Genomic DNA, 26323 nt, shown 5'->3' on the forward strand with positions numbered 1-26323 from the left:
ACTCTACATTGTAAGGCGTGGGTTGGGAATAGGGGGTTTGAAGCAGGCCCGCTGTGATGCTTGCCGTCCGGGTTTCTATTCGTCGGATTTGCTGCTAGGGTCAAGGACAACCCTGGTCTATAGACATGCTCATGCAACAGTCCCCCAGGGTCCCATTTGGAGTCTGCACACCGCAAAACTGACGTGCATCTACAATTACGTTAATTGCGACGAGACAGCTGTAGCTCCAGCGTGGTAGATGTATGCACCTATTTAGGGTCAGAGAGGAACAACATTGCCACAATAGGTTCAATGTGCATCCGATGGCCATGATCAAAAGGCTTCACTCACAGTAGACTCGTTTGAACTTGAGGAGAATACCAGAGTCGGTTGTGGCTTATCGAACGACTTTCTAGCGGAGAACACCCACATACCGTTTGACTTTCAATAATCTAAGCTCAGAATGGTTAGTAGGTGGAGGTATATACTGTCTTGGCCTGTCAAGCCCCTGGTCTAGCCCAAACAGTGGGTTTGATCCTTTCGCTCTGGTTGCTTCGCGGCTGCCTCCGCGCTGCCCCGTCGCTCCACATGACAGGATAGAAATCCTCCTAGTCACTCATTTTGGGTAGATAATTCGTAAGCGGATACCATAGAGGCACCACAAGAGCTGGTGTGGTTCCTTTAGAGAGCCTTCCCACAATACGCGGGCCGATCAATGCCTGTCTTGGAGTCTTGAGGCATTATGGAAGTGAGTCCCGGGCCGTACTCGATAGCCTGCGTTGTCCGGCTCGCTGGCTGTCTGGCTGAGGTACACTGCTCCGTACAATCGTAGACTTGGCAGTGTTTTGTAGGCTGCAAGTCACACTCACGTGGACTTATATAGGCCAAAATCTAGGAAGTTTCGTCTAAGTTCTACTATTCAACCTCCAGATTATTTGAAGGCATGCGCCTCCACCAGGTGTATTGTTTGTCAGTCATGCTCATGTTGATCTCGATCAGTCAATAATTTAGCAGTATATCGCAGGTTCACCAAGCCGTGTTGCCCGCCCATATTCAAGTGTCTTGTTTATTATACGATACATCTTCATCGGTAAAGGCAGAATAAACCAAAGGAATTCCTGAATGGGTTGTGCAAGGGACCCTCGACAGGCCGCGAAGATCTTTGCCGTTGTTACTCCGTTCGATGGTATGACCCATAGCGCGTTTCGCCGGGACCTTCTCCCGGCCTAGGATTGTCTGGGGTCAGTTGATGAGGGTCCGGCAAGACGCAGGGTTGAAAGCCATTTTGGGTTGAAATTGACCCGTTCAGGTACATGGCTCACCGAACCACCCAAGAATTTGAACAGGTTTTACGACCTGGGAGGGCCATTGACCCCAGCTCAAATGCGAGGACATTATTACCGGCCTGAACTTTAAGTAAATCCACACCTGCAACGCCTGCAGTGACTGTACATGTTCTGATCATGCAGCCTCGATTAAAAGGTCAATCATCCATCCCATTATGGGCTTTGTCACCGCCTTGAGCCGTACGTAACGCATCGACAATCAAGACTATATCCGAGTCTAAGTCGACGTGCGGCGGATTGGGATTCGTCATATCTACGACTGCTTGAGTCAGAACTGAACATGGCACCCACCGGATGGGTACCTATTCAACCGCAAGGCGACGCAAGTCGTCTTCTTACAGTGACACTCGTCCTGTCAGCCTTGTGTATCATTGTTATCGCGCTGCGCGTGTGGTGTCGCATCACGACACGTAACTTCGGGACTGAGGACTGGCTGATGTGCACTGGCTTTGTGAGTGCTGGACGTGGTGGCTGAGTTCTTCTCCTGTTGCTAACCCGATGTCTTTGCGTGCTTAGATCATCAACATGGTACATAATGCTGTCGTTTCGTATGGAACATTCACCGGAATTGGTACACCTGATTCGCAGATTCCTGGTGGGAAAACTGGCCCGACCTACATGGAAGGAATGAAGGTATGTTCGAACGACGGCTAAGTTACTGTGTGTACAGTTGAGAACTTTGACTAAGAGACTCAGGCCGTCACACTCTGGCAGATGTTCTACATGAGCAGCTCTGTTTTCATTAAGACCAGCATTTGTGCAACTCTCCTCAGGCTCTCGGTCCAGAGGAAATTCAACTACATCCTGTGGGGCATTATTGTCGTTACCATTCTCACAACCTTCGTCACGCTTATCAGTGTATGGATCCAATGTCGACCATTGGCAGCATCATGGGGCGAGGTACCGGGTACCTGCATGGATATCAACGTGCTCATTACGTTGACATATGTGGTCTCCGCGCTCAACATTGCTACGGACTGGTCTGTGGCGCTGTTGCCGATTGCAATTCTTTGGAAGTTACAAATGGCCCGCAAAGTCAAGATTGCAGTTGGTTTTGTCATGGGCCTCGGTGTATTCTCATCGGTGGCTACCATCGTGAGGTGGCAATACTCGTCAGCGTACACGGCCCCCGTGGACTATCTCGGTAAGATACCCTTGTTTCCCTCTTGCAGTAGTGTGGGGTTCACCATTGCGTTTTGCTCCGCGGGTTACTAACCTATTGCTTTCAGTTGGACTTGGTAATCTCATCCAATGGACGGTCATCGAATGCGACGTGGCCATCATCGCAGGGTCACTACCAATGCTGCGCCGTCTCGTCAAAAGCCTTCGAAAAGACGATTCTCAGAAGAAGTCAGGTGGATCGACAGAACTGGTGACCATCGGAAGGTTAGGAAGAAAGAAAGGGCCTGTATACGATACGATTCACGAGTCGGACAACTTGGAATACTTCAACGACAAAACGAACGAGAGTACACGAAATATTGTTGTGCCTACGAGGAGTAGGCAGTCATAATATGTCGTTGTATAAGAAGATAGATCTTAGGATCGATTTCCTGTCAAGACACTTTGATGCCACATACCTAGTCGGGGTAGCAGTCGCCGAGTTGCCTTATTATGCTATTAGTATCACTATACCAGTGAGCCACTGCCCTACACCAGCACTTGTAAAAGGGAAAGGGAATGCCCTGCGGTTTGCCACGTAGGAAAACCCACGCGCTTGTCTACTACCGCACGCGATGCCACTGCTTTTGGGTAATGCAGACAACCTGCGGGTAGTACTGTCGAATGAGGCACTAAGGTATCAGATATCACATGGAAGTCACCCACAGAAGCAGGCTATTATGACCGCCACCAGTTCCCAGTGAAGGACGTCCGTCATTCTCTCCCTTCAATGCCTGTTTCTCTCATATTTTCAACGGAATAAACTTGACCTGTATCTCTAGTTTATTGGAAAAGGCCGTAGTGAAGCAACTTCCTGTCCAACTCGAAATGCTGTCCGGGAACCCTGATCACATCAAACGTCCACAGCACCTTGTCCAAGACCAATCTCCCCTCAATCCAAACCATTTCCCGCCCAAGACATATTCTGGGGTTGAGGCTGAAGGAATACAAGCTCTTCAAACGATCACCAGCAACTCAAGGTCGTACAGTGGATGGGAGGATGGGAGCCACCTTTGGGGCTGAAAGTTGAGTGGATTGTGGAAACCCGGATGACGGGCGAGTGCCCAAACGAAGCTCTGTACGTGAGTTTGTCACGTTATGCAGCGATTAGCAATATGTAGCGATTAGCAATCACTCTTCTGGCTGTGCCAGTTATGGGAAGGGAATGGAGACGCTGGTCTACCACTATGACGAAAGAGAAGTTTAGAAGCTCAAAGAGGGGGATATACTGGCCGTCAACCACAACACCTGGGCTTATGCTCGGTAACCCAGTATTGTTAATTAAGAGCATGTGCAAAGTTTCCCCCAGGTAGGCAGGTAGATAAGGGAGGGGCGTCAATGTTCCTAGGGCAATATCATCATAATTGGAGCAACTTTGCCTGATCTCCTCAGTCAAGGCATTGTCAGATGCGGCATGCTCAAGAAGAAGTACGAGGGCACCATAGAAAAGGTCACTGTGAAAATCAGTTGATATAACAAACGGAATGCACAAATTCTATGAAGGGAGGGGCGCTGTACTGTCTCTCAACTGATAAGTCTTTTCATTCCATGCCCAATCAATTAGTCCACTTCACCCGCGAGATACCAGCAGGTTCTGCGCCTAGTTCTCTCATCCTCGCCACGAAGTAGTCTATATACTCGTGGACTATGGGCTCCAGAGTTCATACGAAGCGAGTACTGAACGCCGGTGAGATCTTCCTGGCGGGCTCGCGATGCGCAACCGGATCTTCCTCCCAGATAAGGCCGCCGAGGCCCTTTCCGCGATTCTGAAAAATTGGCCTTTACAAAATCCCTGATATTCTTGTGTTGCGAGAGTATATGCCTATTATGCATGAGCAACGCATTGATCTTGTTAAGTAGTCGCCGCTTATACCTGTGAAGGCTTCAGGGGTAAAGAAGGCAAGTTCATGAGGCGCAATGCTCGCCACTGGCCCATACTTGTGCAAGTAGGTTTGGCTTTGGTAATACGGGCACAGATGGGTAGATTCTGTATTGACTGGTCACAATAAATATAACACAAGGCTGGAGTGGAGGAAGATGGCTAGCTAGCAGACTATCCGCGCTGATGATAATGGACATGGATCGTCAGTGATATAACGGTGATATAAGCCATGATTGATTTACTTCACTCACTAAAACCGACTATCACGAGCGACCATCTTGATGTCGTCAACTTCATAATTAGGGTACTACAGTAGAGGCAAGTAGGGATGGAGAGTCGCGGGTCGTTCAAATATACAAGTCAAACAGCAGACGAGACCAGTTTAATTAGCATTGAATTGATAGCTATGCAAGAAGGATTAAGCTACTTCTACATTTGTTTAATTTGAATGTGAATATGCTAAACAATGAAATGCGATTAAGAATGGCGAGATCCTGGGTTCGACACTGTAGTAAATCGCACTCTCAGCAGCCCTGGTAAAATGAAATGCGATAGTGATCCATGAAAACTGACAACAAAGCATCTCAAGGCCAAGGGGATTGGTGCCTGCTCAAGTTTCGGTAATCCTTTCAAACTAACGGAGCAGTTGATCTCGTGTAGATCAGTTCCCGGGGTACATGAACAGAAATGTGTGACAACTGTATGAAGCAGATCTCCGGCAGTTCATTCATGGAAATGTAAGTTTAAAGATAACCCCTTCTGCATGTTGCGAGTGACACCAAGCCTTCTGCCCGGGCAGACATAATATTTGATATGTTGCTAGGCCCAGTTTCATGGACTGAATACCACGTTGACTTACGGAGTGTCAGTAGCAGCGACAAGGAGGTGGCGCCGGAGGCAGTGTTAGTTAAGGTGACTTGCCTGAGACTCCAACGTAACTATGGCGGTTGGATAGTCTTTGCCAAGATTGTTGTTCGTCGCACGCCACCGGAGAGTCATCAACATGGGAGGGCGCAATTCTCGGGCTTACCGCAGCCTCGCGTGCTCCCAGTAACCAGGTACGGACAGATAAGGTTTGGATCGCGAATGGTACCATACAACCCGATGATCTGAACTCCAATCATGACACGAAGCCTCGTCCCGGGCAAGGATGCTTAAGTAGGTTGCCAAGTCTCTCCTTAGGGGGACCGATGTTTCGGGGCACAAAACGCGGGGCGACAGTCCGTAGAGTCTCCAACCGGACCCGAGCTTGTTCAAACTGCCAAGTGTGACACGAGATGATGGCTTACGTACATCCGAACGCACATGGATGCTTATCGCAACATGGCTCCAACTTCAACCGAGCTGGCTGACAGCTTGAGGGTCTATCAAGGCAAGAGCGAGGGGAGTTAGATTTTCAAGGCAACTCTTGGAGATAAGCAGTTCGCAAATACGAGGTTCAAAATGGGCATTCCAGGGAGGGAAGCTAAGCCTTCCCAACGCGGAAACAAGCGCGACTTAGAGTCAACTCAAAATACGAACACAAATTGTCACCCAGTTCAGTCGAACCTGTGCAATGTGCACCGCGCGAGATTGAAAATTCTTGATTTTATTGACAGATACAGGAATCATATCCTAGTTCAGAATCCAGGAGAGCCTCCTTTGCAGTGTACTAGAATACCTGCCTAGGTGCGAATCCGGTGGCGTCTGCCACCTTATCTCTCCCCCTGACCAAATGTGGAACTATCAGCGATCATGGGTATCAACAACCAAACCGTGCGAAACCAAGATCCAATCGCTCTGTCTCGACCCCAGGCCGTCTTTCGCCGAATCATCGGTTGATGTCGATGGGTGATGCAAGTATTACGTGATCATCTAATGCTGTATGTGCAGTCCCTTTGTACGCCGGACCATGCGAACCCATAGAATGCGGGGCCTGTATGTACGCCCAAACCAAACGCCGAATGTGCAGTACCAAGAGTTGGTTGTATGTACAACCTTTTCTGACGGAAAATGAAAATCGTTATGCGTGCCAGGGCTTGATGAAAATGCCCCTCTTAAGTGGCGTCTCGGGTCCGATATCAAGCCAGCCAATCTGACCCCGATGCCGGATCGTCCTGGCAGCCTGTCGTAAGCGCAGTATTGCTGCGCATCAGTAAACGCGGTGAAACCACGCTTCTCGGACCTCGGCTGCAATATGACCTGCTATGCTTTCAGGTTCAACTGCGGCGTCGGCGAGAACCGATGAGGCCTCGTGGACTTTGTCGCGATTCTACCGCGGCAACAGAACGCCACCCTCCTTCTCATCCGGCGAGTCTTTCACGTAATTGACGACTTGCTCCGTAAGCTGCGCACACCAAGGGTCCACGTAGGTCGTCCAGAGCATAGCTACTCCGTAGTTCAGAGGGATCCAGAATGGTAACCAGATGAGGAGCTTATAGCCGCCAGGGAAGTGTAGCTGTCCCGGTACCGTCTCGCCCTTATCGTTGACGACATCCGCGGGGAGGTGAGTGCCGTAAACCATCCAACAGAGTACCCATCGAAGAAGGGGCCCGTGTAGCAGATAGACCGCAAAAGACTGCTTGCCGAGCCATAGCAGGTATTTGCCCGAGAGGACGTCCTTCAGGAAGGGGCTGAAGTGAATACCAAGGGTGATGAATTCGAGACCAATGCCAGAGCCAAAGCGAGGAAAGTCGGGGTCCTTCGGGAGGATGCGAACCAGCACACGGAACAACCAAGCAGACCAGGGCTGCCATTCCGGGTGACCCTCGGGATACGATGCGACAAAACCTCCGATGAGAAGACAGATGGCTGCAAGCAACTTGCAGAGACGCGGGCGGTTGATAATGAAATCGTTAGCAGCCGGGGCATTCTGCACATCGCAGAGGAAAACACCCCAGAAGAACTGCATGCCAAACGCAGCTGTTGCAAGTCAGTTTACAGGAACTAATGCGGCGAGCAAGCGGGGCGGGTATGGTGATACTCACAGTCTGATGCGCACCAAAAGTAGCCGAACATGGACAGACTGGCAATCATGCGGTATCTTGGCTGCAGGTAGGCCGTTGCGAGAATGAAGACGTAGACCCAAAGACTGCCTTTCAGCAGTGGCAGGAGAGTCCATTGGTTTCCATCGTACGCATTGCGGCCGTGCGTCCAGGTTGTAATGATGTTATGAAACAAGCTGTAGAGAGCGCTGCCTAGATGCGGTACCTGATCCGGTGCAGTGGCTCCCGACCACCAACTGTCGCTTCGCTTGGCCACGAGGAAAAGACCAAGCTGGGCCATGACCCAGATAATACACGTTGCCAGCGCGGTCGGGATCACAAGACGGGGCACCCGACGCAGGGCCGACTTGGACATGGAGGCAAAGGCGACATCCTGGTTCCCTTGGCGAGAGAGCTTGATCGGCTTGAGGGCGCAAACATAGCCGGTGACGAAGGCGAAAATAGAGACGCCGATACGGCCCTGTACGAGGATTCGGAGGTACGGTAACTGCAACAGACGGGGTGCCGCGCCCTCAGCCGAGGCCGGCGAAAATAGATCACCGTCGAACGCGCGCGCAATGTGGGTCATGACGACCAGTGACGATGCGAGACCTCGCAGGCCCTGAATTTAGCGGAGCATCTATTAGCTTCATGGACAAAACCCGGGTATACGGTGGAGGCTGCTGGAGATTTGGCCATGAATCGCAGGGCCACTCGACCACGCCCCAAAAAAAAAATCTAAGCTTAAGCAATCCCTCACGGGTAAGCTTGGATCCATGGAATTCGGGGAAACTCGTCGCGATGAGAGCAGCACCAGTCAAGTCCCGTGTCCACAGTGACGCAGGGCAAAATGCGCAGATTTTCCCCCCTTCTCCAGGACACAAGGCTTTGCCTGCGTCGGCGTTCCTTGAGGTCGAGATAAGGTCAGGCTGGATGCGCGCCGTGGCGCAAACGCCTCCGACAGAGTCTCAGCTTGACAGTGTGCCCGTTGGGCTAGCTGCTTGTCCTCACCACATCACCGCTCGAAGCCCATATCCCTCCGAGGAAAGTCTATGGTGTAAAGCGCATGAAAAGAAAAAAGTGTAGACTTACATCCACCCACTTGACGTTCCCTTCTTTGCCTATAGCCATGATGATTGTTGAAGAGGTTCCTGATTGCGCTTAGGAATGCATTCGGTGACAATCGAGGGCCTTGATGGTAGTCGGAGGCCAAAAGAGCAGTCCTGGTATCGGTGGTAAACACGGGGCGGCTTCCGGGTGATTTCGCTGCCAGATGAGTTTGACCGTCCAGGAACCGTTCGCGCAGTCGTTTAACCTGTTCGAGGCGTGAACTTCGAACCAATTCCTCCCCTGAGCCAGACAATCCCACGCACGGAACGCAGTAGTCGAGACAATGGCGGGCTGTCAAGGATCAGACTTGATCGGTGATGTTCGTTCGTCTATCGTGAACCCAATGAGCCAGTGGCCAGATCGGCTACCAACAATGGGGTGTTAAAGAGCGTCTCTCCCGAAACAAGATGGCCACAGGAGGTTCGAGACACGCGAAGAACTGAAGAGTGAGTAGGAGCTACACGAGAATCGGTCCAGTGTAGGATCTAGGGAGCGACCACGGAAAGCGTAGATGTAGGATAGGTCACCGAGGGGTGGGAGAGGACCTTCCAAGACGGGGAGATGGGGTATGTAATAATAAGAGGCGTTGGACGTTCGCCCGGCCGCCATGTACCATGGGCCCAAGTCAGGACTGTGGGAATCCGGGTCTTGGCACCTATATTACACATCGCATGTACTTTTGTATTCTCCGGGACTAACTTAGGTATTAGCAGGTGGAAGCAAGGTCCAGTCCAACACTCTGAACGCAAGCAAGGTCGCGGGCACCAGACGGGGAACGGCAAGGGTCCGTCCATGGAAGTCGATTGTAGGGGGCAGGGGGGTTCAGCAGTGCGAGCCGCTGCAAGCTTTTCGGGTAGGACGGTCTTTGACAAATGCCGGATTGCCGGGTACTGGCGCTTGCGGCTTCTACTATTCTTGGCATGTGCTTCACTGCAAATCCCACGGGCACAGGAGTTGCTTCAGCGCACCACTGAGGGATCTGAGCCATGGGCGTCTATCATGCGCCCGTTGAGCTGTGCATACGGCCAGTGATGGTTTCTTGACGCAACGCCCGCTGCGGGTGGTGGCTGACTGACGATTGTCTCAACCCTGACCTTAAAAAAGGTCCAACCACCATTGGATTGGGGCCCTGGCTGCAAGACTTGGACTGGGTGCTAGAACAGCAGGTGTGGCGGTTGCATTAAGGTTGCCCTAGGCTCAAGATGGCCCAGAGATCGCGCTGGCACGAGACCACAGCATTGGGGCTGTCCTCTGTGGCATGTCCGTTCACAACGCCTCGCGCTGCAGAGTTGAAAGCTACTCGCCAGGGGCTCTGATGACAGACAGTTGACCCAGGAGCTTGTTCCGACTACCTTGAGGCCTTGGTTGCTTGGGGCATTGCGCAGACTAGGTGGCCGAACTATGAGCAGATCCCCCCGGCTCCTGTCACAAGTTTTAGCAGCACGGTGATCCGCGACACACGCGATAAGCTTGGCTTGCAGCGGGACGCGGCCGGTCTGTTTTCAGGATCGTCTGGCTGCAGTCAACATCATCGTGCATCGCTGCCCTCCCGTGCAGTGCTGGGTGCTAGGTGCTGGGTTGCTGGGGGGTCAGGCCGACAAACAATTACGCGTCAGGAGCTCCGATCTCCTGTCGATATGTTTGAACCTTCACCGCCCCTTGCAACGTCCGGGCCATGGCATATCTCGATCGCCCACCATGAAATACCAACCAGTGTCAAATGGGCCCCCAGGTGCAAGGCACTACTGGACTTCTCGCATCGCATGGGGTTGCCGAACTGGACTCTTCTCTTTCGCCTGGCCTGAAATAGAAGGAGCGGGGTCCCACGGGCCTGTGAGCGGGCAATCAGATGACAGGCAGCATAATAGGCTTGATGGATTCGGCAGCCCGCAACGGGCCATGATCATCCTGCAAGGACGAATGGGACGCATCTCCGTTCGCGAATTGCTGAGGCTATGACGAGTATTATTATGATATGGGGTGGATGCTGGCCCGTCGACCTTGGCAGGCTGGTGCAGCGTACCTACTCTGGTAGCCTACGCCCTCGGGTACAAGTGCCTGCTGTGTAGTGCACCATGTAGTGTGTAGGCCCCGTAGGCCTCCTAACTAGACAGCACTAGACAGCTAGTCGCAGTAGCATTCCACGTGAGAGGGGGCGGAATTCAGCGCCCCATTGAGGCTAACTCGGCGGGCGTTAATCTGCGGCTTGCTGGGGACCCCTGGGGCACGCCTGCAAGACTGGCTCGAACGTCATTATTGCTGCGTCTCGTCTAGTTAAAATCTCTATGGCCCACATCGCACGTTATCCTGCTTGTCTGGGGGGACGGGCTGCGAGGCGACTTCTTGCGGAGCTCTGGTTGCTCCAGGCCCTGGGCCTCCAGAGCAGCGGATCGCAATGAGGCGCTCCAAATCATCAACACTTCAGGTCACCTATCGTGGCGTATGGGCTGCGCGAGCAGAAGATTGCCAATTCTTGGCACTGGGTCGTCGGCATCGTCGGGTAGAACGGCATAGCTTGTGGTGCAGCGCTGCGGCTGTGGTGCTGCCAGGTCGGCTTCCGGCAGCCCTGTTCGGTTGCAACTACGGCGTCCACCAGCACCAAGTCGCCCGCCAAGACAATCTGCCCTTGGACATCGCGCACTGCGTCACAACATCGCGGCGCACTTTGCCCTGTCCACATTAGAGCCATCCGCATAGAGATGCTCGGCCCTGTTTGAGGACCTCCGCGCCGGTTCCAGGCCGCATCGCAATGCTACAAACTATCACTCAGGAGAAGGCAGCCGGGTTGTTAGCTTATTAGATGGCATGAACTCAAACGGAATGCAATTGAATGCAATTGCTGTCGGCGACCATTGGCGGCCCCATTGGCGACGATCTTTCGTCCCTCGCAGCCAATCAGCCCGAGGGGTCACCAGCCTCTCGCGTATTGCTTTCGGAGGGTTGGTCCACAAGACAAGTGTCCATGCTGAGCCGCAAAGGTCGTCAATCCCGCATATACATGGTTTCTCCAAACTGCGTCGTCAGCTTCATTTCAGAATGGCTACTGTGGCAATCCGTACCTAGGCACGCAAGGGGCCTTGTTATGTGTCTAACTGAAGGATATGATGGCCATGCGGCTTTGATTACCTGAACGCCTAGGTTCGCTTCGAGTGTGTGGGCCTTCATTCTAGAATCTCCTTTCTGAGATCTGGAGACTCCACTGCGGTCCAACTTATCCAGTTCAGGTAATCTGGGGCGTCAGGCTAACTTATCTCCATACTCATCCATGGTCAAGGCTTGTGCGGCTCCCACCTTGCCTAAGCCCGTCACCGCTTAGTTATCCCTTGGAATTGAAGTGGGATCAGATGAGTGTGCTGTAGAGCCGCCATGAACTGAATGTTGGTGACGATTGAGTATCTCACTGTTTAGTTACGCTATCTGCCCATTCAAAAGTAGCGTCCAACGGCAAAGACCGTTAGCGGGGTCTAGTTGGATCGTTAACTTTCAAACCGTGTCAATCTGAAACAAACGTCTGTCGGCCTTCCGCCACTGCTGTGCCAGAAGCGTGGTTATCAGCTTTTACACATGAAGGTATCGCCCAGGAGCCCCGAAGTTGCGTTTCCTTCTAGTGATATTTTTGGTTGCTCGTCAATCTAATTACGGGTTGGCTGTCACGAACCCTTGGCAACATTTCAGCCACTGTCAAGTCTCGCCGCAATTGGGGCATCGCAGATTTCCAGGCCGGAGAGTCAGGCAGGGTTATTTCACGAACCCCTATCGGGCGGCAACCCGCTCTTAAATTTTATTCGTGGCAGTTCATATTCGACGAAACACCACCAAGTCATGACTAGATGAATTTTGCACCGGGCGATCACCCAACATCCCTTGCAACGGAAGCCGGTTGATAAATTAAAACCCACTCATTCTCTGGACCCTGGTCTCCACTTTCTTCGTACTCTCAAAACGCCGCTTGACGTGATCTTGATAGGATGGACTATAGTGGAAATATAAGCTACTCTGGACCTTTATCACATACGTTCTTGCGCAAATCTAGGTGGCCTTGATGACGTACGCAACGGCCTCGTTAGCTTCCCATTTCAGGCCTTTGCCTCAAGAATCACATTGAACCGCGCGGTTTGTTAACATGGGACAATGAGCCCGGATACAACGCTGATTTCGTGGATCCCCCACTCGGAACCTCGACGACTATTCCGCTTGAGGCAGTTGATTACTGGTGTCGTTTTGCCGCACTATGCCTTAACGGCGCACGCTTTTCACAGTCGTGTGCTCCGAAACCCTTTCGACATCTGCTTCCCAAGACGGCTGCCAGCATTACAACATCCTAGAATATCGACGACGTCGCGTGTCACTTATAGGGGGTCCCACAAACCTGATAATACATTGTTCAAGTCGCTTTCAAACTCGCCATAAGCCACTTTAGACACTAGTAAACGTTGCGGCTTAACATATTGGGATTCGGCTCTGCATGGATCTTCGCCTCTTCTATAGATCAAATCATTGTAATTGCGACTTGAAAATCTACATGTTTCCGTTATAAAGACTTGTTTTTGTGATTATATTGGGCACATTGCCATAAGTATTAATCAAGTTATATATGAAAATCAGGCATCGCGGGATAGCACAAAGCTGCGTTACAAGAAGCTGAGGCAGGTGGGCGACCGGACTATGTGGTCACTGCATATGTAGAGCTAATTGAACTTGTGAATATCTCCAGACACCTAGTCACAGTCGACGGTTTTATACCACGGCTACAACCCATGGGCTTCCACACAAACTTTCATGGGTTGCCTGTGGCTTTGTCGCGGCTGGGAGCATGTGAATGATTGCTACACCTCGGAGGGTCTCCCCCAAGGCTGTCTGAAAAGGACGTACGAAAATATATGGCCGTTGAATTTGTGTATCTCGTAGCTTCTATCCGCGAATGTTCTAGATACACGGAAATGGCTATGTACTCTATTAAGCCGGATGGGTCCACTCACTCGAGATGTATGCTGAGGTCTTTGAGGTTGGCTATATTCTCGTTGGTAGTTGGCATAGCCTGAGGCTAGCCCAGGGTAACGGTGAATGCACGGTTGATATGCGCTGCGTTCAAAATTTTGACAGCATGTAGTGCGCCTGGCTGATGACTGTGCTACCTATCACGACCTCAGGTCGCACCAGATAAGCCAACCTTCTCGGCTCACACCCGAGTCAGCATACGGTCTGACTAATGAACCTTCTTCGTCCTCCAGTTCAATGCCCCATATGTCAAAATACGCGATAACACTACTCAAACATCCGACAGGGGCATTCATCCAGCTTCGATAAACCGTTGGACTGCCTATACCAGCAGTGACAGCCCCATATCCTCTGGCCTTAGCTTCCAGCATAACGAAATGGTTCAGAGCTGTCATGAGACCTCGACCCTCGTACCCTAACTTCGTGACGCACCCTGAGCGGATCATCACCTCGCCGCGGGCATCAGGTTGGCGAGAGCTGGCAGGTCGTTTGTCCAAACGCGCCAAATATGTACCCAGGGCTTTCACGAGCGGCATGCACTCATATAGAGCTCTTGATGCGTCGTCTGGCTTCCTGTCGAACGCATCGACGGAAAGAGCTACGCAAACGAGCGGGAAATCCATGGCATCAATCATTTGCTTTTCCCCAATAATTTCGAAATCGTCATGGTCAGGGTCCAATTCATGCCAGTATAAATCACCCCCTTGACTAGTTGATTTTGCGCGTCTGAATTCGTACTCACGGTCAAAGATGCCAAAACATAATCCGCTATTAATCGAGTGTGCGAAATGCCCTTCAAGAGCTGTGAAGGCGCGCAGGGCATTGGCGGTTCTCGGTTCCTTTCCATAGTTTGGGTTAGTATCTTTCTGATCAAGTTCACTTGCTGAGGGTGCTGTGCTTGTCTGCGCCCGTTTGTGCAGATTGTAGCTCCGATAACACAGCTATTTCGCTCCTCAATATCGCTGGAAAGGGTAGAGATACATTCCGAAATGAACTTACGGGGACTAGGGGCTGCCATATTGACGGACGGAGCATGAAACCTTCGATGCTAAGTGCTTTGGCCCAGGCGGCAACTGACCTATCTATGGGACGAATTGTATAGCGCGATGGGAGGGAGATGCCATGAGTGTCTCCGACGACAGCCGGTAACATAGCCATATTATGAGACTGCGATGATGTCTTGGAGTCATGACCGGTGCTGGATCACTAGTCAAGAGATCGCACAGTTGCTACTTCGTGGTGCATCATACTTATACAGCCCAGTTCACCTTGACCCACAATCTAGGACTCAAAGTCAAGGTGAAGATACGAAGTATCACGAGCTTCAACACGAACCATTGCACTAATGGGCTTCTCATTTAACTATTGACAAATGTAAGGCAAAAGAAAAAGGAGTCCGCAGAATCCTGTTTAATGTCAATACTTAGTATTCGTGCTACGATTGGCTGTTTCGGCAGTTTCACAGCCTCGTGGGCAGGCTTATCACTCAGGCAGTTTCTATTTAAAAACATTCCTCAGGCTCTAGAACCATTGGGCCCACGGCCGCGCTCCATGACTATTACACTGCCCAACGAACACGTAACAACGATATCCTTCATAATGCCGTCAGATAACTATTTGAATTGCCTAATTAGTATTTAAGCAACCCAATATCGGCCGCAAATCTACCGTCATTGTTGTAGCGCTTGCGACTAGCACCAATGAGTTGCTGACGCGCGGATCCATCGGGCTTACTAACAACTGCTGACATACATAGTGGCGACGTTCAAGTGCCAATCGTGGCTCTTTCTTCCACATTTCGAATTGCAATAGCGGCAAATACACCCTTCCTTGCCATGATTCAAACGTTGGATCAGACAGACATATACCGAATCAGGGTAATAAGGTGCTGTAATCAGCCACATATCGGTATTGGCCAACCGGCGTTTCGAAAGTGACAATCATCATTTCCCTAGAAATTGTCGCCATGGTTTAATAGAACTATGTTGTAACAGTGAATCATATAAGGACACACTATTTCCCTGTGACTCAACCCTAAATACATGAAGACTTTGGAGAAGCTCACCATTGTACAATAGTGGCTAGAATACTGCACGCACTCATTGCCAAGCATCCATTGAAAATGTTTTGAAAGGCCATTGTCTTGGCATTTGATTTATTCTTCTGGGCAACCTCAATTCATAATATCCTAGCCGTTGGACCGTCCAGGTGTGTCTGGCTTGAAATGCGCCATGAGGGTCTTATTTCCAAGTCCCTCAACACGACCCTGGTATCTCCTTTCTGCACGCCTAGCCTTTTCAAGCTGCTTTTGCTGCGTTGCCAGAATGGAACGTTGTTGTGATGAAGGTAGGTGCATCAGGCTTCTCCTATCGTTGGCGCTCAACTGTGCCAGCTGAGTTGTGAAAGCACTGTCGCGCTTCTCGCCCTTTGTGAGGTCATGCCGGCCTCTGACAGGAACTGCAGATGCAGTCTCGTTTCCTTGATCTAGTTTGTCTGATCCTTCTTGGCCAACATGAAGTCTCCGCTGGTTGTCTTCTTCTGGAGTTGAAGGCTGATGACGGTGCAATCGTTGCTGGTGCTTCATGTGCGAATTCTTCGAGACCACCTTCCCGGAAGGGAGGCGCATTGATTCTTCGTCGAGTCGTATCGAGGTTTCATGTGCTGAGATCGCGGTCTTCCCACATGTATCTCCCTCAGATTCCTCCCCACTGTCAGTGTCGACATCTGAGAAATCGTAAAAGTCTGCGAATTCAGACGTTGGGTCTGCAATATCGAAACGACAGTGACTTTTTCCAAGCATATGCTGCTGGACTGCCTGTAAAGTCCCCCGTTGAGTACCGCAGCATATGCACTCATGGTAACCGACTATAACCAGATGCAGGTACTCCAGGAGCACATCTAGGTCGACTATAAGGTGGTGCTTATTTGGGATGAAAAGTCCGTGAAATTTTTGCATATGATCCAAGTTTGAGTCAATCTCCCCCGAAACCACGCTGCAAAAGAGACATTTTCTTGGCGAGAACGGTAGTTGACCATCTCCTTCTTGATGCATCGTAGTACTGTTGGAGGAATTGGCGGAGGAACCTGCGTTTGAACTTGATGCACCTATCATACTGACAAATCGTGGCGCAATTGCAGATCACTTTGGACTCGATGTTCAAGATGCAAGGAACATATCAGGAGAATATAACCGTATAGTACTTGGATTGGCAATGGCACTTATACTCAGGATATGGAAGCAGGGCCGAACTCGAGTTGAGCAAGGAGCCACAACTAATCCCACAAGACAGACTGTGGTTGGGTACAAGCAGTCTACAGAATGTCAGTGAGTCAATACCTCAGCCCCAAAACACCACTGTCGTATCTGAGAAGAGCTAGAGTGCGCGTTAGTGGCTCGCGGTATGGATACTGGACCGCTGGGTCGCATTGAATTGCCATGGTTGTCAGAATGATTCATCCAGATATGGGCTTATTCTTCTACCGTCCCCCGCAGATTACCAGGTGTTTCGCCTGCTGTGACTCACTGTTCGCGACGCGCTAACCAAACGCGTGGTAGACCAGCATTCCCCACGTCTAGTCATCATCTCTACCTACCTATTTAGGTGCTAATTTTGCAGATGCATCCCTTCCTTGCGGATAAACATCCGCAAACCTTTGCTTCAAATCGGTGCCCTGATGCGAGACTTCCAGCTGTGATGAGCCTCAGCATCGCGTAACAGCTCTTTCATACTGTCAATGAAAGGCCGACCAGGCCCTTTGAATGCCAGTCCCTTATCCAAGCACAGCCTCGCATACTTCATAGCTTGGCTGGACAGACCAAGAGCATTAAACTCAATCGCTGCTCTGTAGTAGGCTTCCTGTATTCTTCCTTCCATACCTTCGAGCCCATAAAGCTCGACAAGCAGCTCGGCTTTCTCCGGAGTTGCACTTGACGATGGCGAATAATCATCAAGTTCTTTCCAGAGCTCAAGTATCTGGGCAACCCTACTATCAGACTCTTCGGCAATATGCGCATCGCTTTGGCAAACATGGCAAGAGCAACTAAACCCCCAGTGCCTGAGTAGCTGGTCTTGTCTGGCGGCTCGGGACTGAAATCCACTGCTCTCAATTTAGTTCCCTCTGAAGTAACCACCAGAGGTAAAGATGAAGACTCACTCAATGTAAGATATCGTAAGTTCTTCACCGGGCACTATGTTCCTGACTGCCATGACCTTATGTGAAAACGTCTGCGGGTCAAAGTAGTAGACACTATTTGGACGGCAATCATGATTCAGCCGTGACACTGATCCATGGTACGTCAGCAATTATTTCCTTGTGGCGACAGCTTGGTCTACCCGGAGCTTACCTTCAGTAAACGTGGACTGAAAGTCCCACCCGTTTAAACTTGTCCGGAAGTTATTAACAGCGAATATCTGGTACACCCTGTCGGCAAAGGTGCTGACGCTTGAGTGCGTAGAAAGATCTAGAAATCGCTTCCTGTGGGGGGTTGGGAGTTCCTGGACGGCCTGCGCAAGCAATTGAGACATCCGGTTTCTCTCGAGTCCTTGCATCAGTCTGCCATCCACTATGAGGGCGGGCGTACGTGACATGATGCGTTGCCCAGCACGTATTGGTGCGGTAGCAAGGAGACCAATGCCTTTCTCGGGGAGCTCTGCCTGTCTATAGATAGTGGATGTCCCGGCTTGCACGTGCGTGTTGGCTGGCGGGTTTCCGCTTTGAAAAGGTTGTTTCGAAGCGAGATCAGAGAGCCGGGACCTGGTGGTGATAATAGAAACCCCATCGCCTCCACTAAATTCGGGCAGAGTAAAGACACAGTATCTCTCTCTACCCAGTGTTTGGCAAATTTCTCCTTGCGCCCACCCAGCCGGCACATCTCGATTAACACTCTGGTTTCCATATTTCGAGGAGCCATGGACCTGTAGGCATTGCGAGGGCCTCATTAAGAGAGGATGTTGGAGAAGGCACTGGGGTTCGGATGTGTCTGGGATACTCCCACCAAACAGGCTCGCCCTTGCAAGAGGAAATAAAAGCAGCAAGACCACGCAAGGCAGTGTCATTTTCGGGCTCCAGAGGTTTCTCACGACTCTAATTTGAGTAGAAAGGTAGACTGGAACTTGGTTCAGATTTCCGCCAGATATCTTACGGGGAACAGGAGGCGCGTTGTTTCAGAATGCTAGGCTTGGCAGGGTCGAGCTGCGACCGCCGCCAACATGAGACGAACTGTGCTTGACTCCGTTGATTGGTCCATTCCACCACTTTGGATCTTCTCTCATCTCAGAAATTGACTAAATTGGTCGTCCACCTTTGATGCACGCTGCTGCGATGAAAGGGATACCCCATTGCTGCTTCAACGAGGGCGGGCTGGCCAGCGGCGAGAACAGGTAGTATCTACGGTGATGGCTGCCCCGCCTAGCAAAACCTCAAAACATGTCACTGGCGATCGCCCTGTTCCAATGACCGCGCTGGAAAGGTTTCTGTGTATAGCCGCCACTGAAGCACATAACAACTTGTCCAATAGGAACTCATACCTTTGCGCTTTGGGTAGCTGTGGTTTTTAGTAGGTGCGACGCAGATTGCGACATCTTGGTATAGGTGGGGACACTTGTTCTGGTATCCACATTGTAGATAGAGCAATCCGTTGTACTCGGCATACTCTTGGTAGCAATGGAATGCCAAAGTCTTAGCAGGAGGAACGTTGGCACTACTTTCCAATTCTCTACTCACCGTCCCAACTGAATCGGTTGCTGCCTCACCTGCCACTCCTCAAAGGTTACTGGAACCTTTCGTTCAAATCGTCTATGTCGCGTTTCACACTTCAGCCATCAGCTATGTAAAGCCTCACGAATGGAGATGTCCCGCTTACATTCTTCGATAATTCAAATCACCAGGGTACAGTCCACAAGAGCAAAGGTTGAAACAACAGTGGATATATCACTACATTTCAGGGTAAACCAGTCGGCAGAATTGCTCACCGTGCGTGTAGAGCGTTCCGCCCACCAAAGTCCTCGACAGGCTCTGAAGCTGGGAAGTGCTTCAGATACGCCTCGAAGTATGGTTTCCCCATATTCTGTCGTGCCGGCCTCCACGGAGCCATCTCAATTGCACAAAGGTGTGCAAGACTGACATCGAATGACACAGGACAGGCAAACCAGCTGCATGCATCATAAATCTTTGTTCTTTTTGTTCCGAGTCTGTACTAGCATTTTCCTTCCACTGCACCGTTATTTGCCAGCTACGAACTTCCACTAAAGCTCAGAACGAGAGAGAGCCCCTTTTCGGATTTTCAGGGCTTCGAGGGAAGATAGAACTCGAAATGTGTTCCGGTAAGCTTACCAGATCGCTATGAGCCAGTCTCGGAACGAGAAACCTTCCGCCGGTCTCAAGTGGTCTCAGCAGCCTTGGGATCACCCGCTTCATGATGATTCGTCTCAACTCAGTTATCTCTTGATCTGACCCTTGTGCCTTAAACTCGTGCTCGAAGAATATATCGATATTTTGCGAGAAGCATTCCTCCCATGTGTCGCGCCTAGTTGGGTCTTGTGCCAAGCGCCCTTGGTACGTGATGACATGAAAGCCGAACTTGCCGTTTCGGGACACCCCTCGTTCGTGTAGCTCGGCTAGTAGGTTGGTGAAAGTATCAAGAGAGTATAGCTCGCTTTGCATATTGTCAAACGTACAAAGGAGAAAGTGCATATTGTCATCGGTCCTGTATGTTCCCCACGCAATTGGTTTGGTGACGAGTTCAGGTACTGTATCATGTAATGCTTTCGTGGACTCAAATTCGCCATGTATCATGCCCTTGCCTTGATCTCCGATCGAGACCTGGCTATCATAAGATACTGCATCACAAACTATGGTAGCGCTGCCGAGCCACGCTGTACCTTTGAAACGAAGGGTTGTGAGCTCCATCTTCCTGCATCCCTACGATATTTGCTGTTCTTGTCCAAAACAAGGTGCCATGGAGGGAAATAACGCCAAGAGGTAACACCAATCGGTAGCTCTTGAACGTGCAGCTGAGTCAGTAACACATGGCGAACGACTAATATGAGGAAAATCTGACCAGATTTGACAATAAGATCAACATAGCTAACATACCCTTTTGGCACCTCAGGATCCTTATGCCACTGAGTACCGTCCCAGGCTTTCGTTACTTCCACCGCCATGGTTTTGCGTGACCAGGGGATATTTGATTGAAACAAGGAGTTGACGACTTTGATATGACAATTTAGCCCGGGATGTTCTGCTGCATTTGAAAGAAACCAAGGGATTTCCCCCCACGTAAGATTGTTGGTCGCAAGCAAAACAACCGATGCTATAGAAGCAACTTGCTTCACGGTTCCCGTCGATCTACATATCGACAATTATTGTAGAGGCGGTTTCCCCTCGAGAGGTCTCTGTATTGGTTTCCGATGCACACGCATCAATGGTTTGGAGGCCATCGACAGGTTGCGCTATGCAACCTGGCCCTGCCATGTTGGTCCCAACCATTGCCCGAAGAAAAACAAAAAAAAAGGAAAAAACTGCTTGCAGCTGCTCGCATTCCTACGACCTCATTGTAAGCATTTAAGTAATCGACGTGCAATCGCATTCTTACCGTCCAACAAGCATTGTAGACTGCATTATTGTCGAGTCGACCGTGTATAACAAGGATATCGTTACTCAGCATTCAGTTTCATACAAGCGGCGGCGGTGGGCATATCGTACAGGGAATCCGCCACGTAGGATTCTCGATATTCATTTAATATGAGTCTCAATCTAGATAAAGCTTGATTTGCTTGAATAATTTTTACTTCATTACCTTCCCCTTTCCCTAGGCGAAAGCTAGGTGGAATCAAATCCTGCATACGAGCATGGCGTTTCTTCCATAGATATGGCACATCATTTACAATTTTGTGGCACTGGCGAGCTAGGCCTCGTTGACTGCACTGAGCCTCACTGGGGATCTAGTGCACTAGGGCAGCCAGGCACTACACCCAAGCTAACCAAAAAGTCGGCTGATTATACATGCAACATGGTCAGCTCTTGGGTGGACATCGCCAAAACAGGTTTAGTGTACGAGGCGTTTGATTTGACATCGTAGTGCGGCGATTTCCAAAACCACGTAGATATAAGACGACATTTAAATGCTCAGAGCCCCAAAATTTGCTTCATGATATTTCTTGCACCGTTTCACTCATTAGTATGGTCCGGCAAAATGGTGCGAACTTCCACCGAACCCGCAGCATCCAACACACCATCCGAATGTGTACAGTCTCACGAGCAAGTACCACAACCTGTACCTGAACGTGGCGAAGCCTCATCGGACCGCACTGAAGACGCTCGCCCACAATACCTCACAGGGTGGAAGCTATGGACCTTGCTTGCTGGGTATGCTGTTTGATTACCTGATTAGTGTTTCTTGCGGACTGATCACCTGTAGCTTATGGATTGCACTCTTCCTTTCAACCCTGGAAACTACAATCGTCAGCACATCATTGGTGTCAATTACCAACTTTTTGGATGGCTTCATGATTAGGGATTGGATTGTGACCGCGTACCTCATCACTTATACAGGTTCGCATCCGCCGCCGTGTGAGTTTCTCGCAAGCTAACCTAACAGGATTCCTCACCATCTACGCCAAATTAAGCGATATACTCGGCAGAAAGACGATGTTGATTACGGGAATTATATTGTTCACTGTATTCTCCGCAGTATGCGGAGCTTCAAACAACATTCATTCACTGTATGTTACACGAAATCCTTCCTCATCTCCACCCAAAGCCAAATCCGGCCAAAGTTCGGCCTGCATAAAAAATGGCTACAGAAACGTTGATGACCCTCAGTAACGAGCCACTGTGCCGTTCTACGACTTACCAAATCCCGTCTCATTTGCTGGCTGGCTGGCGCACTAATTTGATGACAGCATAATTTCCCGGGCGTTCCAGGGTATGGGGGCTTCAGGCATTTACGCCATGATAATGGTCATTGCGCCAGGTTTAGTCCCCCCAGAGAAGTTTGGCAAATTAATGAGCCTGGTTTCGACAGTCTTCATCTTAGCCAGCCTACTTGGACCAATATTAGGTGGTGTCATCAATGATAAGAAGGACCAAAGCTGGCGATGGGTCTTTCTGCTAAAGTATGTATGCGCCTTCTCTACCTTGTTCCAATTATTTGAGTCTGATGTTAGTAGTATTCCTGGTGGAGTGTTATCCTTGATCGCTGTCATAATTTGTCTACCCTCTACCACACATCTATCAACGTCACATCATCTGATGGCCACTCACCTGCGGTCGAAGTTCTCGAGAAAATCTCTTATGCGTATCGACTACGTTGGGATGGCCCTGCTCCTCACTTTCTCGGTACTCCTTGTCTTCTCGCTTGAAGAAGGAGGGACCCGCTACTCTTGGAATAGCGGGATTGTTATTGGAACACTTGTCATTGCTGTCATTACTGGCATAGGGTTCGCCAGCTGGGAAGTCTTCATAGACAAGAAGAAACATGTCTGTGAACCAGTGTTTCCACCAGGACTTGTCAAAGAAAGACTCACCGCCGCCATTCTATTGTTGGTGCCAATGATGACTACCAAAAGACTGTCCTTGGGACTAACTCGCTTTTAGGACAGCATTCTTTACCGGGTTTCCATTTACTGCCATCGTGGTAAACATTCCCCAACGTGCGCAGGCGGTCAGTGGCTTGTCACCACTTGGTGCTGGTATAACCCTGCTTCCACTACTACTAGCGTCTCCCGTTGCCACTGCTTTCTCAGGTTTTCTCACTGGGAGTATGAAAATACCGCCATTCTATTTGATCATTACCGGCACTCTTATCCAACTGGTTGGTATCGGGCTTACATGTTCTCTGCCTACCAACAGCACGGATATATCTAGGTCACAATATGGATTTCAGGTTCTAATAGGTGCTGGCTTTGGTCTCGGACTGACATCGCTGTTGATATTTGCCCGTGCAGTTGTCTCCGAGGACCATATTGGTATGATACATGCCCTATCATAAACTGGCGTGTCTCGAGCTAACGCGCTCAAGGTGTAATGATGGGAGGTATGACGCAGATCCGCACACTCGGCGGCACCATATCTCTGGCCATCTGGTAGTAAAAGCAAACGCTCCATTTTTTACCATAGCTAACGACGAGACAGCGCATCATTACTCAACAACCATGTAAATTCCAAGTTGTCAGAAATCATGAGTCCAAGCCAGCTTAAAGAAATCACCAGTTCATTATCGGCTATAAACGATCTGTCTGAAAGTCAGAAACAAGCTGTTCGGGAAAGCTTTGCAGAAGGATACAACCAGCAAAACATATTCTTAACTGGAATGATGGCGCTTGGTCTAATAACATCGTGTTTCCTGTGGGAAAGACACCCGAGACAAGCTGCTTAGCACTTTTCGTTTCTCCAAAATTGGATGCATACCCATTTTTATGTAGTGACTTCTTACTGTCAATGAGTAAGAACTCGTGTCTCCCCCCTTCAATTTCGCCAATTTGACCATCTCTTTCCACACTGTCTCCCTCTTCGTTGCATCCCTTGACCCCCCGTTTGTCTCTAAGCGAGTTCTACCATCTCAATACTAGTCCCTCAGCAGCTCAACCCCCTTACCTGCTATAGATATGACCCTTAAAGCCTTGCTCTTTGGTGTCGCCCGAGCGGGTAAAAAAATCCTAAAGAAAATAATACGGGTAAGCCACGATGCAATCAGCAGCATATTGATAGTCAGAGGGCCCGTATCGTGATGCCTGGTGTGGCGTCTGCGTTCAACCGTGCTCGTGTTGTATCGGGGTTAGAAAGAACTTGGCAGTCCCGTGCTTTGAATCGGCAGAATTGTATACGGGCGGATGGGGCTTAAGAGGTTCTTCAAGAAAACTTTCGCAAGAGGACTACATACTTGCGTCGATAGCATATATCTAAGGATCTCATTGTTCACTGTCTGGCAGGTATGACTGTGATATGAAGTTTCTGCAACCTACCAGCAACACTTGCGAAACTATTTCAGAGCATAGTCAAACATTGTACAGATAGTTCTGTGTTGAGTGCCGAGGCTATCTTGAATATAGCCTAAAACGCGTTATCTACTGAATCTTCTCCTCTGTCGGTTTCTCATATGGTTCTGATGGATTCTACAATGGATTACTACAAATGGTCCGGCAGCCTTAGCTCCGTGGTCGCTAAGCCATTGGATGAATACCATTGGCCCCAGGAAGCCTGCATCTTATCAAGTTGACATATGGAGGCGTTTACTGGTAAGCTGGACATCTAGGTTAAGCAGATCTCGCAACATATTCCAGGCGTGATACATGAAATTCCTACATATTACATCGAAGCCAGCTTTACCCTTTGCAGATTTTTTATATAGGTCAGTCAATTCGCATCTATGCCACTTGCTAGAGAGCCAGACATTCAAGTTGCCCAAACCACAATTTTTCTTTCAACAATGAGACTCCCGACAATTCTAAGAGCATCAACTTTAGTACCCTTGGCGTTGGGACATACCATATTCTGTCAATTGAAAACTGATGCCAGGACATACGGTAAGATGATACCCCTTGATTCGCTCCGTGGGTAGCATCACTAAACTGTTGAACCTCAAGATGTCTCCTATGCCATCCGCACCCCTTCATACGACGGCGTAAGTTTTCTCCTCCCTATTTCTGCGAATTAAGAGGAAAGACATAAGACAAGTCTGAAGCTTCACTAGCCACAAACCGATGTAAAATCCAACAACCTGGCCTGCAATGGCCCTCCGAATCCTACCACCCCATCAAGCAAGATTGTCGATGTGCAAGCTGGGAGTGAACTTACTGCTATATGGAGGCACACCCTTCAATGTAATGGAACTTCCATACTGTACATATCCTCTGAAAAATACAAGGCTGATATTTGAATAGCGGGTTCCAACGATGTCATGGACTCCAGCCACAAGGTACTGTTGCACCTCGCCTCCAGGCCCACTTCGCGTAAGGCGAGTACTCATTTGGTAAAGGGGCCCGTCATGGCCTATCTCAAGAAGGTCTCCGACGCGACAAAAGATAATGGCGTTGGTTCTGGTTGGTATGCAAGTTCTCAAGCTACTCGGGCGCACACGCAGTTTATGATGTACTGAGCGAGAGGTGCCTCACCTGACAGGTTCAAGATCCAGCACGAAGGGTTCAACAATGGGAAATGGGGCACTGATTCAGTTATCAACTCGGGCGGCAATCAGAAAATTCACATTCCAGAGTGCATTGAGGATGGTCAATACCTCTTACGTGCCGAAATGGTCGCCCTCCAGTGAGTTTCCTTTCGGTGTTGATTCAATTCACCATGGTGTAGAAACGTAGAAATGGAGCAGCTAATCTCAGAAAATTGCCAGCGGCGCTCGATCCACCAACGGCGCACAACTATACGTAAGTGCATGACCGTCTCATACTGGCTCATATACGATACCGATCGCTTGAACGAATTGCTCCGACACTGACTGCTCATAGATGGAATGTGCTCAGATCAATATTACTGGCGGCTCGGGTTCCAAGAAGCCAGCCACTGCAAGCATCCCTGGAATCTACAAGGTTCGTTCCTCTTGATTTCGGGCATTTTGAAAATGATTGGAGTAGAACAGCTGACAAGCACGCCTTCTAGTCGAACGACCCCGGTCTTCTGATTGACATCTACAACAAGCCTCCTAGTGCGACAAACCCATACAAGATACCAGGTGAGAACCCTTTAAACCTATCGTACCAGAAAATGGACTGATCAAACAGGCCCGGATGTGTTTACATGCTGATCGTCAAGACTGACGTCGAAGTTGCCACCCCACAGCGAGATAGAGTACACGGTGTTTTATAGCAATTATTTTATTATTATTTTATAAGGAATCTGCTATTCATCATCCCCAGGGATCTATCAATCAC

The 26323-nt window shown here is 49.9% G+C and overlaps 7 protein-coding genes across 7 annotated transcripts; 3 read left to right on the forward strand and 4 right to left on the reverse strand.

Annotated features, from left to right (window-relative positions):
* Window positions 1-1605: 1605 nt before the first annotated feature.
* Window positions 1606-2838, forward strand: JN550_004525 (uncharacterized protein; the record flags this gene model as incomplete). Its single annotated transcript, XM_049316050.1, has 4 exons — window positions 1606-1776; window positions 1842-1958; window positions 2022-2469; window positions 2555-2838. The coding sequence occupies 4 exons, from the start codon at window positions 1606-1608 to the stop codon at window positions 2836-2838; spliced, it is 1020 nt and encodes a 339-aa protein (XP_049173597.1).
* A 3781-nt stretch (window positions 2839-6619) lies between these two features.
* On the reverse strand, window positions 6620-8462 carry JN550_004526 (uncharacterized protein; the record flags this gene model as incomplete). The annotated part of the gene is made up of 3 exons (XM_049316051.1): window positions 6620-7269; window positions 7335-7953; window positions 8424-8462. 3 exons carry the CDS (start codon window positions 8460-8462, stop codon window positions 6620-6622), a joined length of 1308 nt encoding a protein of 435 aa, XP_049173598.1.
* A 5117-nt stretch (window positions 8463-13579) lies between these two features.
* Window positions 13580-14597, reverse strand: JN550_004527 (uncharacterized protein; the record flags this gene model as incomplete). Its single annotated transcript, XM_049316052.1, has 2 exons — window positions 13580-14278; window positions 14439-14597. 2 exons carry the CDS (start codon window positions 14595-14597, stop codon window positions 13580-13582), a joined length of 858 nt encoding a protein of 285 aa, XP_049173599.1.
* A 1030-nt stretch (window positions 14598-15627) lies between these two features.
* Window positions 15628-16239, reverse strand: JN550_004528 (uncharacterized protein; the record flags this gene model as incomplete). Its single annotated transcript, XM_049316054.1, has 1 exon — window positions 15628-16239. The coding sequence occupies one exon, from the start codon at window positions 16237-16239 to the stop codon at window positions 15628-15630; it is 612 nt and encodes a 203-aa protein (XP_049173600.1).
* Window positions 16240-17098: 859 nt separating this feature from the next.
* On the reverse strand, window positions 17099-18379 carry JN550_004529 (uncharacterized protein; the record flags this gene model as incomplete). Its single annotated transcript, XM_049316055.1, has 3 exons — window positions 17099-17537; window positions 17595-17721; window positions 17785-18379. The coding sequence occupies 3 exons, from the start codon at window positions 18377-18379 to the stop codon at window positions 17099-17101; spliced, it is 1161 nt and encodes a 386-aa protein (XP_049173601.1).
* Window positions 18380-21633: 3254 nt separating this feature from the next.
* JN550_004530 (uncharacterized protein) lies at window positions 21634-23528 on the forward strand (the record flags this gene model as incomplete). Its single annotated transcript, XM_049316056.1, has 7 exons — window positions 21634-21806; window positions 21859-21992; window positions 22039-22162; window positions 22343-22555; window positions 22610-22981; window positions 23037-23407; window positions 23461-23528. 7 exons carry the CDS (start codon window positions 21634-21636, stop codon window positions 23526-23528), a joined length of 1455 nt encoding a protein of 484 aa, XP_049173602.1.
* A 1339-nt stretch (window positions 23529-24867) lies between these two features.
* JN550_004531 (uncharacterized protein) lies at window positions 24868-26165 on the forward strand (the record flags this gene model as incomplete). The annotated part of the gene is made up of 8 exons (XM_049316057.1): window positions 24868-24964; window positions 25025-25062; window positions 25132-25261; window positions 25322-25484; window positions 25560-25703; window positions 25786-25819; window positions 25901-25981; window positions 26052-26165. The coding sequence occupies 8 exons, from the start codon at window positions 24868-24870 to the stop codon at window positions 26163-26165; spliced, it is 801 nt and encodes a 266-aa protein (XP_049173603.1).
* Window positions 26166-26323: the final 158 nt, after the last annotated feature.

The sequence above is a fragment of the Neoarthrinium moseri genome, assembly GCF_022829205.1.
Source record: "Neoarthrinium moseri strain CBS 164.80 chromosome Unknown scaffold12_Wmoseri_CBS_16480, whole genome shotgun sequence".
Lineage (NCBI taxonomy): Eukaryota > Fungi > Ascomycota > Sordariomycetes > Amphisphaeriales > Apiosporaceae > Neoarthrinium > Neoarthrinium moseri.